This window comes from Humulus lupulus, chromosome 2 (assembly GCF_963169125.1).
Source record: "Humulus lupulus chromosome 2, drHumLupu1.1, whole genome shotgun sequence".
Lineage (NCBI taxonomy): Eukaryota > Viridiplantae > Streptophyta > Magnoliopsida > Rosales > Cannabaceae > Humulus > Humulus lupulus.
In genome coordinates, this window is record NC_084794.1 from 13,139,080 (window position 1) to 13,152,533 (window position 13,454).

Below are 13,454 nucleotides of genomic sequence, written 5' to 3' on the forward strand. Positions count from 1 at the left end.
AGAATATTTTGCTAGAAGAAAAGTTTATCATACGAGAAAAATCGTATAATAAACTTGGGGGGCAAATGTTATCCCCAAAAAATGGAGATCGATGACGTGGCAATAGAGGTGACAAGTGGCAGTACATGCTCCGTAAAAGACACATTAAATAGTCAATAAATACATTGACTCCTCAGAGTTGTGATAAAGTGACCCGGTAGACTGATGAAGAGTTTTGACTGCTTGAGAAGTGTCATGACCGACCAGGCATGACCTTGTCCGACCAGTCACATGTTTGTCTGCCCAGGAGTGACATTGCTGCCTAGGAGTGACATTGTCCTACCAGCATGTGCATGTCCTACCAGCACTGGCATGCTAGAGAAGAGTGCCATGTTAGACGAGAGACATGGCATGCCAGAGGAGATTATCATGTTAGACGAGAAACATGGCATGCTAGAGGAGATTGCCATGTTAGAGGAGAGACATGACATGCTAGACCAGAGAATGTGCCATGTTAGAGGAGATGAGTGCATGTCCTACCACCATGCACATGTCCTACCAGCAAATGCATGTCCTACCAGCACTTGCATATGTCCAGCATGCATGTGTCCGACCAGCACTTGCATGAATGGTCAGTAGGAGATATGGGTCGACCAGATAGAGGAGGACTAAGTCAAGATTCCCAGAAACGGCTTCAACAAAAACCGGTCTTATCACACGCGGGAATATCTCATTTTTCCCCACAAATTGCGTGTTCTGTTAAATTTTGAATATTTTTGTAATTTAAATATAATAAGAATAATAAAATATCCCGATTCTAGGGGATATCAGATGTATGATCCTAAGCCTATAAATACATGGCTTATGAGATCAGAAGGGGGCTTCTTCTTCTTTTTAGACTTTTTGGGAAATTTTGAGTCTGAGTTTTCTAGAGAGAGAAAGTGCTTGTATTTGAAAGAACTCTTGTAATCTGTACTGAAGAAACTCAGTTGGCTCAGTTCATCTGATCTTGAGTACAGATCTATAATCACAACTCTAAGTGGATTAGGCTATTACCAACATATTAGGACTGAACCACTATAAAAATTGCGTGTATTATTTACTTTTTGTGTCGTTTTATTTCTCTTGAAGGTTTATCGTTTTTTACGTTCTCACGTCGTTGGCCAAAAACGCGGTCAACAACTACCTCGACATGCCTCGATGCAAAGTATATTTTTGGAAACCAAGAAAATAATAGCACTATTTTGGAATGTTGGTAAATGATAGTATTTTTTGGATATATGAACCTAAACTATACATAAATACCCAAATTTCCCTTAATCTAACTACTCGAAGTACCCGATAGCACGACCATGTAGAGTATGGGAATAAGGCTGGTCGAGCAAGAATGTTTGATCGTTAAAGGACTCTGATCGAATAGCTAATTAATGAGGTGTGTAATGACATGCTTCTTCCAAATAATGTCAATTTATTTATATTTTAATGCTTATTAATTATAATATATAGCCCCACACAAATTTTTTAGGGGTTTAGTTAATATTCGAATGTATTATGTAATACAAGTGAGAATATAGTTAAGAGGTCTCATGGTGCATTTATTCTTGAAGTGAGATTACCATACAAAAAATTTGTCAAATTGTAAACATAACTTGGTGCTTAAGAAAATCAATGGATTCTAGTTCTTCTAATTTTGAGCATTTGAGAATTATTCACTTTGGACGTATATTTTTATCAATTAGGCCAAACCGCATCAATAAATTGTGTTTTTTTTTTTTGTTAAGAATCAAAGTTTACATAGATTGTCGTTTCCTTCTTAAAATTCTCAACAAAATGCAAAGGAGAGACTAGAGAGCGGGACAAATATGCTTCAATTTAAGTTAAGGGAATTTTAATCTAAAAATAATTTTGAAGTACATCTTTTAAAATAAAAAGATATTTTTCAATTATACGTTTTATTGAGCAAATTACATCATATTTCCCTCTAAGAAAGCACAAAATTAAATATGTTTTTGAGTTCCTAGATTATTGTGGCTGATCGGTCACATGACAACAATTATTTCTGCAGGATTCGCTTACAAAAGCGTACAAAGTGAAAAGAAAGTTTGATTATTATTTCTGCCATCATCAGTACAAAAATATCATATCACAATTACTAGGAAACAAGGTTTTGGTTACATTTATAATTAATAATAAGTACTAAACTAATATAGCTGGACTTTTTTCAAGTCAGTGGCCATGTAGCTTAATCATATATTAAAACAGTACACCTATGACTGAACCCTGTATTAATGATGTTGTACTTTGTTTTAGTTGTTAATTAAAGCTATACAAAATATTGAAAAATTACATGAAGGAACTAATGATATATAGGCAAAAAAAAAAAAAAAAAACTTATTTACAAATGGGACTTAAGATTGGATCGGCATCAAGTACCACTCAGTGTTGAGAATTTCTTAGGGTGCATTTGAAAATCATCGTGTAATTAGAATTGAGTGTAGTTCGGAGTAATTACTCGATTTTGCTTATTTATCTGACCATGTAATTACACGTTAATTATATAATTTGAGGTAATTGAGGGGTTCCAATTACACTCTCTAATTCACATGAGAATTGAGTGTAATTACTAATTTCTATCAATTTTAAAATGTATTTATTAGACAATATTATTTTTTTTGTAATTATTAACTGTTTTGTCAAACATGACAATAAGAATTCATAAATAATTACTACTTGACATTCAAACATATTTATATTTTAAAATATAGTGTAATTACTCAAATATGTAATTAGTACCAAAGTAATTAACACAATTATTTTCAAACATGTCCGTCTTCATAATTCCCCATTTAATACTAATTAACAAGTGATCATGACCCTTCCTATATTCGGTAGTATTCTTGTAAGGTAAAGACCATGACTAGCTACGCCCAAAGCTTTTCTTCAATCTATTACTCCTCGATCGAGACTGTACTGTTGATGTTGATGGCAGATGATGAAGGCGAATGCTTTGAATGTTATGCAGATGGGTGTTGTGATAATTTGTAGCAGATGAAATACACGTGCTTATGAATAATAATAATAATAATAATATGTTTTTGTCATGTTATAAGAGTGCCCCACATCAAAGAATAGATTGAGATATATGAACTCATATAGAAATGGAGATATCATTACAAATTGGTTTTTTCCATAGATTTTGACATACCCTTCATCTCCCCTATTTATTGTTTTTCCGTAGCTAATGTCATTGAAGGCTTGTAGAGTTGTAGTCATTATCTTATTGGGCTTTTCATTCACTCCTCTTATAGCCGATGATGAGCACTGGCTTTCGATCATTCACCACACCCTCATGATCTTCCGCTCTGTTCACTCTAAGATCATCAAATAATGGTACAATACATAGGACAATTTTTGTTTACAGTGGCTTTATTTTAATCTCTATTGGTGGGACTCTCAGTGTTTCTCGACCTATAAACAGTTTTCGACGTAATTTTTTTTATGACGGTGTATATTGTAGCTATTTAGAGCATCTGCAAATTTTTAAAAAATTCTGAATAATTTACATTATCGAAAATTAAGTTCAAACATATTGTTTTCCACGCGCATAAAAAAAATTAGTTAGGCGTGCAACAATATATTTGAACTTAGTTTTTAGTACTGTAAACTATTTGAAATTTTCTGAAAATTTGTAAAATGCTCTAAATAACTACAATATACACGGTCATAAAAAAAAATTACATCGAAAACTATTCACGGGTCGAAAACACTGAGAGCCCTATTGGTAGGGCTTAAAGTGAAGTCTTATAGAAAAATTCCCCTATATTAATTTTTATTATAATTTTTTTAGAACCATAAAGTGTACCATATTTTTAGAGAATGTATTACATAAGTACCATATTATTCCTTCCCTAATCGCTACTTTTTACATTATCATCACGAGTTCCTTTATATATATCTTCTTGCAAAAGAAAAGAAGAATTTTCATTTCAAGAAAATAATTCTTTGCTTGCCTTATAACTAATCACAAACCCCAAAACCCCTTCAAAAACTTCCCCAATCTCAATCATATATATACATGCTAATATAATTAGTAGTATCATCATTGGCAGCATACGCATTGATTGTTTCAAGTACTAGAAATCTTTTCAGCCTTTTTAAAACATATATATATATATATATATAAATATCCATTTTCCCAAAAAAAAAACACATATATTATCGCTTGATATCTCTGTGCAGCCACCAACTAGTCATGGATAGTGTTCTTCGGGCAATAGATAAACGTTTCGATACAATTATCGCGTGGGTTTTTTTTCTTCTTCTCTACAAATATATTCATATTTATATAAATTACTGTTCAAATCTATATTATTGTGAGAAAGAACAAATGAAACCAGATGTGTTGGACATTACATAATTATTCTCTGTTTGTTGACCTTTTGTTTTTTTTTCTTCTGATCTTTTGAACCTGCAGACCAGGAACAACGCTTGTTTATCCATTGTAAGTAGAACAATATTTACAAGTACAAATGATATATATATATATACACATAATATATAGTTATTAATATGTAATAGCGGATGATCAGATTTGCAGCGATTGAAAGTACCAAGAGTGGTTCATCACCAGAAGAGCATCGACAATGGCTGACATACTGGGTTTTATATTCTTTCATTACACTGTTTGAGCGTTCTTTTTGGATGCTCCCATGGTACGTAATCTTCAAATCAAACTATATATATATATATATATATAGGAAAATTAATAGCTTAAAATTGTAATAATATTTTGCAGGATTCCCCTTTGGTGGCGCATGAAGCACTTGTTTTGCATGTGGCTGGTGTTTTTCAACGGAGCAACGCTTGTACACGAGTACACAGCACGAACATTATTATTAGTGAAGAATGATCATAAGGATAATAATAATAATAGTATTAGTATGAGTATGGTCAACTCAAATCTTTCAGAGAGTCAAAGGGAAGTCCTAGAGATGATGGACACTGACGCTAGAAACTCCGTTGAAAGTTATATCGAACAACATGGACTTGATGCATTCGATCGAGTCATCAAAGCGGTGCGTATTATATTTATTACTATTAGTATTAGTAGTAGTATAACTATATAATACCTACATTTTCTATCATAATAATTATATGTTTTTTTTAAATCAATCTATATATATATTTTATGTATTTACAAAGTTATTTTGCAAAATTATTAGGCCACATAAATTATAATTTAATAAGTATTATGAGTTGTAAATCCCAACTTATATAGTATTAGAAGTGCCAATAACAATATATTTTTTTTTAAAATCAATCTATATTTTTTTTTTATATGTAACACGATTTTACAAAGTTATTTCGCAAAAAGATTGCTATATTTTTGTAAAAGAACTTATTAGAATAAAACAAAAAAATCTTCCCATAAATCAATATTTAAAGAGTTTATATTTTTTTGAATTCTATGTTTTGTCTAATTACATGTTTAAACTTTGTGTTTGACAAATAATTTTTTATACTCTCTGTTTTGTAAAATAGTTCAACTAAAATCCTAAATTCGATTTTGGTCTAAATTTTCTGAACTAAATTACAAATAATTTACTAAATTAACAATTTAAAACAAAAATAAAATCATTATGCCTAACAACTGTGCTTTTATATTCAATTTTTTATTCTTCAAAATTAAGTTTAGATGTTTATTTGAACTATTTTATTAAGCATATGATCCAAAAATTTTTTTATCAAAACATAAGGTCTAAATAAGTAATGGAACAAAACACATGGTTTAAAAAAAATATAAATGATATTTATTTATATAAGTGTATAGAATATTAGTTTTTAAGGCTATTATTTGAGTTTTCTGTTGCAGGCTGAGAAAGAAGCAAAGAAGCACTGAATAAGTAAACCAAGTCTCACAAAGCACTTACTGATCATGATTCATGATCAACTCCTTGTAAAGATTAATACAATTAAAGAAAATGTGTACATAACGAATATATAATGTTTTAACTTATAATAATTCATGGCATCCTTTGTATACATATATAAAATGTTGTAACTTGTAAGTAAAAGAAACAGAGCCTTTTAAGGGTATTTTCATTAAGTTAATGGTCTCAGCTATATTAGATTGATTTATAGGTAATGATACATAATGTATATGTATAATATAATTATATATATATATATATATTCCGTGACCGATGATAAAATATAATAGGTTTTTTTGACAAATTAAATTGTACGCAGATTTTCAGCTAAAACAAAAGCAATTTAAACGATTGTAATTGAGGATCACAATAAATATGCAAATTGAGGATCACAGTAAATAAAATTGTAAGTAGTTATTTCTAGCTAGTGTATTAAAATAATTTCACAAAGTGTTTCTGATACAAGAAGTCAGCATTAAAAATAAATGACTAATAACTAGGGCCTGTTACAAGGTATTTAATTCAAAATCCTAGTGTATTGAGAACCACAACAACTTTGAAATATGTAGGTTGAGCCTTCGAAATGATATTTTGTGTTTGAAACTAAATGAGGTAAAAGAAAGAAAGAAGATCGATGGGTGATTAAATAGTATATATCAAGCAAAATGAATCTGGGTCGTTGGATCTAAATTTCAAAAGCCTCTTAGATATCAATGGTTAAGATGAATCAAGATACTTGCTGCATTAATAAAGATTTACAATCAGTCAGTTGGAAAATAAATTAGGATTTGAATTTCATAGTCGGAGGCATAGAAGAAAAAGTTCTCTAATATTTAAGAAAGTAGTTAATTAACTGACCTATTATAAATAAAGGATCAGTGAACATTGTTTCTTTGATTCTTCAATGTTGATATTTAAATAAAAATAACCCATGGAGGTGTACTTATAGTTAACATGTGAATCACTTTTGTTGACCAAATCCAAAGTTGCTATAATTTTTTTTAAAAAAAACACACACACAAAACTGGTAATATAATTACAAAAATTGGTATATCCTTAAAGCCTATTATATTAATCAGAATATTTTTTGTTAAGTTATAAGTAAAAATATATAAATACACTAAAACCGAAAAAAAGAAAACAACAGCGAGGCTTTTATAGTACATAAAAGTTTTTCTTTTTAATGATTTGGTTGGTGAGTTTCAAAACTTTCAAATATGAAAATGATTTTCAAATATGTAGTTACAGGTGTTTTTTTTTCTTTGGCTGGGTAAAAAATAGTTAAAAGTTCACCATTCTGTTCTGGACCCCTAATTAATTTTGGACCACGAGCCATGCCATTACCATACAGTGGAGCCACAGTGCTACATGCTTTTATTTTATTTTTCTTCTTCTTCTTCCTTTTAAGGCAATATTTGTAAAAAATGTTGGACAAGACAAAATGAGGGACTAACTATTTGACTTGCAATCTCCAGGTGAATCCCCACTACTACTGCCCACCAATTAATCAGATCAGAAGAGTAATTGGTTAGGTACTCTATTTTCTCAAATTTACTGCCTTTCTCACTTTTCTCTTTCATATATAGACACCATATATTTTTAGCAAAATTATTAGCCAATAGTATAATAACACTTTCCTTCTCGACCTTACATTGTATAACAATCTCATCATGGCTCCAACTAAAATATTAATTAAGCAAGCCAACCAAGGGTAACACTGTCGTCCAATATATATATATATATATATATATACATTTAAATTTATTATACAAAATCTTACTTTTAGTCACAATAAAATTTATAATTAAAAATATTATTATACTTGTGTCATCACTTGTCATGACGCTAAAAAAAATTTATTTAAGATGAGCTAATTGTGTATTAAAAAACTAGAAATTATAATATATAATTTTTTTTCCACATAATTTTTTTGTGATAATTTGCATTCGTTATTATTTCTATGACTTTTTTTTTCAATTTTCGAAAGTTTTATTTTATATATGATTTTATGAGAAATTTGTAACTTAAGGTTTAAAATAATATGGCTTTTCAAAAATTAGGAATATGGTAAGCCATATTTTTATATATCAACAATTCAAAATCCATATTTTTAAATAGTTCACATAAAAAAAATAGGCGAAAATTTTATTATTTCTCTTCAAATTTTACATTACAACATTTTTTTCACTGATTTAATTTAAAATTTTACCAATGAAAAAAAAAATTAGGGGGAGGACTTAAGCCCTCAAATCTTGTACCTAGCTCCAATAATAGTCACTACTATGGCTAACAGTATTAGTAAAAAAATTACAATTTATGATAATTAAATGTGTTTTAGTTTTAACAAATTTTATCATTATATAATATATAGTGATTAAAACTATATTAGTAATAAATTGTAACTAAATAATATATTTTAATCATAAATAACCTTTTGTCACAAAGATATATATTATGGCTAAAAAATTGTCAATTGTAACTTGTTTTGTAGTGAGTGATATATATATTGATAACTACGTGGTTGGACATGAACATTATTTTGTATTTGTTTGTACTTCTTGGATTCTAAGATCCCCTCCATGGCTTTCTAAACCATGTTCTTTGTTTTTATTTGTTTCCTATATAATATCCATTGAAATTAAGCTTAACCATACAGGTTTTTAATGATGATTCGACACAAACATTTATAAGAACAAGGCACAATTAAAATAAAAAAAAGTACTCATAAAAGTTCTTTTTTTTCTTTCTTTCTTTTGTGTAAAATTTGTCCATATCCGAATAATGTACATATAATTCTTGTAAACTCCACTTTTAAAAAATCTACTGTCGTCAAATATGTCTCAATATTATCAATTAATACATTATTTTTTATTTTAACAAATTATTTTCTAAACTCACTCATTAACTGTTTAGAGATCTTGTGCTTTAAAAAATTATTTTTTTATAAGTTTGGACTTTTTTTCTAAGTTGTTAGTTTAGTGAATTATTTGTGATTTTAATTAAGAAAAATTGATTAAATTTTAATTTAGAAATCTATTTAAATGGCTTCACAAAAATCAAAAAAATAATTTTTCAAACATATAATAAACCAAAATACAGTACCCAACAAAATCATAATTATCATAATTCACAATATAAACTACAGTGAAGTACAAATAGTCTCGATCACCTTGTATTGTTGAATCCTCATTCAATAATAACTTAAATGACAAACTTAATTTGTCTCTCATATTCACTACATAGTGTAGTTATGGCTATTAAATCCGGTTCATAAGATACATAATACATATACATATACACATACATAATACATATATATATATATACACATGATGACGATGATGATGATGACTGATGAGTGAATGAATAGCCTCTGAAAAGCAAGAAAGAAAAAAAAAAGTTTTGAATTCCTAGGCGTATGTTTATTAATGTGGCTCGGTCACATGACAACAATTATTTCTGCAGGATTCGCTTACAAAAGCGTACAAAGTGAAAAAGAAAGTTTCAATGTTATTATTTCTGCCATCATCAGTACAAAAAAATATCACATCCCAACTAGGAAACAAGCTTTACTATTTGGTTAAACTAATTTTTAAAAATAAATCAACTAATTATAATAGCTGGATTTCTTTCAAGTCAGTCGCCATACATATGAAAAAAAACTACATCTGAAACCTGTTGATCTTTGTTAATATCTTCTGAGAGTTATTTACAAAAGGGGTTTTAGAGATAGGCATCAAATTTCTTGTAATCTTATTTGAGAGGTTGGGGTTTGTGGTTGTTGCCTTAGAAGAAGAAGTAGCAGTGCTACTGCTGCTGATCAACTTTGCTTGCTTTTCAGTGTTGAGAAATCTTGTTGGGGGCCTTTGAATTCCTACTTTACTACCAACAAGCGAGCGTGGTCCCTCCACATTGGATGTTTTCTTGTATGGTTGAATACCAACCTTGACACCCAAAGCTTTCTTCATTCTATCACTTCTAAAGTCAGACGATGATGATGACGACGATGGTGGTGGTGGTGGCTTTGAATGGTATGCAGATGGGGTGTTGTGAAAATTTGTTGTCGATGAAATGTGATGCTGTTTCTTCATCACATTCGGACGAATCGAAGTAGTAGTAGAAGAAGAACGCAATGATGATGATGATGATGATGTTGTAGCTTTCTGTTTCTGTTTCTCTTGTTCCTTTTTACGTTGTGACCACAAATAAGAAAACTGATTCATTGCTTTTCGGTAGCCTATGTCTTCTACAGTAGTTCTACGACTCTTTATTATCTTATTGGGCTTCTCATGACTCACCCATGATGGTGGGCACTGCTGCTTCTTCTCCAGCTTACGATCATTATTACTCACCACCATTGATGATGATCTTCCACTAAAGGAATGAGATTGGTTCTTCATTACTCCATCTTTCTGCTCTGTACACTCAACCTCATCCGGCGGATTCTCCTTCTCCGCAGCCTTATTGGTGGTTTCGGTTTTGGGTTTGGTCTCGGCTGAGCTGAACTGCTTCTTGATTTCCACCGTCTGACCATTCATTGGTATTCTTCGTCTCTTTACTATTCTTGCAATAGCAGTAGTAGGAGGCTTCCTTTTCTCTTTCTCTTTCTCTGTCTCTTTCTTGATCTCATCTCGATTCGTTTTCCCCTTGATCTCACTCGTCTCTTGTTTTTGAATCCCAAAGATGTTATCCCACATGGCCTGGAGCTTCTTCTCCATTCTGTAGGACATCTTAGAACTATTGGCCAAAAGACGTTTCTCACTCTCATTCTTTTTCTTCTTCTTCTTCTTAGAATAATCATCATCAGCACCACCGCGGCGAGCATAACTAATACCTTTGACGATCTTAATTGGAGTGGCGAAATCCATTATGCGATCTGCCAAATTTCTCTCCAACTCAGTGAAGGGTTGTAGGAGTTCACCTTGAGATGGGCCGTTGATTTTGTACAGTGCACAACGAATAATGTCTGTCCACCTGAAATAGCCAGGGAGTTTCGTCGGAATACCAGTCGGAATGTTGCCAATTGGTTCCGACGGAGTAATTTCACCACCACCGCCGCCACCATCGCCATCGTCATCATCAATGATCGTACAATATACGGGTTTGGCATGATCCTGAAGTTTCATATTCGTAAGCCGTCAATTCGATCTTTTCAAATTTGTACTTCTCTGCTTTTTAATTATGGATATAGTGAAAACTAGGGCAACAACAACAACAACAAAAACCCTAATGGGATGTGTTGTGATATATAACTTGATGCGCAAGTAATCTCAAATATTTTAGTTTGTTTATCTATAGAATATTTAATTCATGAAATAATGATAATAAAACTAAATTAAGGAAAATTAGTATCGATCGTAACTAACAAGATTTTTCACGATATAAACATGGCGAACACATGTATGTGTCACTTTTTTTTTTAAATTTAATTTTTATTCTTTTGGATATTGTTATATAATTTTTGTAAACCATAGAAAATTGCCACTAATAGTGCGCATCTTACATTTACACGCATACCCTAATTTTTTTTATGTTGAATCTAGTCACAACTAAGCTCCTGTAAATGTCTACCAAAATAGATCTAAAATAATATTTGCATGTGTGATGATACTAAAAGTCTGAAATCTTATTTGGGTACTCTAGATGTTTTAGATTTTCTTAAAAAATTTGCAAGAGATTTAACTGTTACTACTAGATTTTCCTAAAAAATTTGCAAGAGATTAACTTTGACGACTATAAACACCACAATATCATTTTTTTAAAAAATAGAATCATAATTTATATGTGTAAAAGTATATGATTATTATGATAATGCATAAAAAATCGTGCAAATATATGATTATTAAATTTATATTAATGTCATATAAATTTTAAATAAATATCTTATTTTAATTAAATAATTTATTTATTTTTGTTTAAGTTTATGTTTGTTCTAGTTTTTGAATTTGAGAGTAACAATAAGAAATTATATATTATATGTTTAATGTAATATTAAATATTATACGTTGATTTTAAATTTAAGTTTCGTGCTAGTTTTTAAAAAGAACAATTTGTTGATAATTGACAGTAGATTATATTATATGTTTAATATGATATTATTCTAATAGATGAGTTTAAGTTTAATTGAATTTTATTTAAGTTATAAAATATATGATTTTATTATTTTTAAATAATTATTATTGTAAAATATCTCTTAATTTGTTTAATTATTTAATATTTTTAAATAATTATCATTGTAAAATATTTCAAAAATATCCTATTTTAATTTTTGTAAATATTTATTTTATTTTATTTAAATTTAAATATTTACAAACTATCATTAAATATAAAAATATTCTGTTAAATATAAAAATATTTCGTTAAAGTTAATCTAAAAAAAATAAGAAATCGTTATCTACACATTCATTATATATAAGATATATAAGGGCGGATGGATAAGTATTCACAACTTCCTACGCACTAAAAAAATATTTTAGATATAATCACTTCAAGTTTTTCTTTGATTATTTATTTGAGAACGGAGTATACAAGCCTTTACACTATTATTTAACTATCACAACTACTCACCAGATAAATGCTATAAGGTAATGTTACTTGTTCAAAATCATTTTATTTGATCCAATCTAATTGGTGATGAAAACGCTGAGTGTATTTTGTGTTTAATTTTATATTTTTAATAGATTGAATCATGAAATACCAAATTTCTCTTCTATAAAATTAAAATAAGTGTGTAGATAACGAAAATTTTTAGTTTTAAGGGATTTTTATTTTTTCAATGTTAACTTTAACGGAATATTCTTATATTTAACAGAATATAAGGGTAGTTTATAAATACTTAAACTTAAATAAAATAAAATAAATAATTAATATATGATATTTTTTTAGATATTTTACAATGATAATTTTTTTAAATAATAAATAATTAAATAAATTAAAATATGATATTTTTTTAGATATTTTACTATGATAATTATTTAAAAAATAATAAATAATTAAATAAATTAAAATATGATATTTTTGAGATATTTTACAATAATAATTATTTAAAAATAATAAAATTATTTTATAACTTAAATAAAAATTAATTAAACTTAAACTCACATATTAGAATAATATCATATTAAATATATAATATAATCTACTGTCAATTAGTAACAAATTAATTTTTTTTTAAATTAGCAAGAAACTTAAATTTAAAATACATGTATAATATTTAATGTTACATTAAACATATAATATATAATTGTTACTCCTAAATTCAAAAACTATAACAAACATAAACTTAAACAAAAATAAATAAATTATTTAATTAAAATATAATATTTATTTAAAATTTATATGACATTAATATAAATTTAATAAAAATAATTAATAAATTCTATAAATAAAACTAAGCAACCGTGCATATTGCACGTTGCTTGTATCTAGTATAAAGAAAAGTGCCAAAAATAAAAAGCAAAGAAATGTACATAAATATGATATCTGTTTAATCTTATCCCAATTTAATAATAATATATTCAAAATAATTATTGAATTGTCTAACTT

General features: G+C 28.6%; 1 protein-coding gene across 1 annotated transcript; it reads left to right on the forward strand.

The window, feature by feature from the left end:
• The first annotated feature begins 4,096 nt into the window (after nucleotides 1-4,096).
• Nucleotides 4,097-6,085, forward strand: LOC133815844 (HVA22-like protein f). Its single transcript, XM_062248631.1, has 5 exons — nucleotides 4,097-4,281; nucleotides 4,454-4,480; nucleotides 4,569-4,691; nucleotides 4,775-5,054; nucleotides 5,852-6,085. The coding sequence occupies exons 1-5, from the start codon at nucleotides 4,232-4,234 to the stop codon at nucleotides 5,876-5,878; spliced, it is 507 nt and encodes a 168-aa protein (XP_062104615.1). The 5' UTR covers nucleotides 4,097-4,231; the 3' UTR covers nucleotides 5,879-6,085.
• Nucleotides 6,086-13,454: the final 7,369 nt, after the last annotated feature.

What these genes read in the sequence shown, in the direction of transcription:
- LOC133815844 (XM_062248631.1), top strand. Translation starts at nt 4,232, where the DNA reads ATGGATAGTGTTCTTCGGGCAATAGATAAACGTTTCGATACAATTATC. An exon ending in TCTTTTTGGATGCTCCCATG is followed by an intron (nt 4,692 to 4,774) that starts GTACGTAATCTT and finishes AATATTTTGCAG; the next exon opens with GATTCCCCTTTGGTGGCGCA. An exon ending in TCGATCGAGTCATCAAAGCG is followed by an intron (nt 5,055 to 5,851) that starts GTGCGTATTATA and finishes TTTCTGTTGCAG; the next exon opens with GCTGAGAAAGAAGCAAAGAA.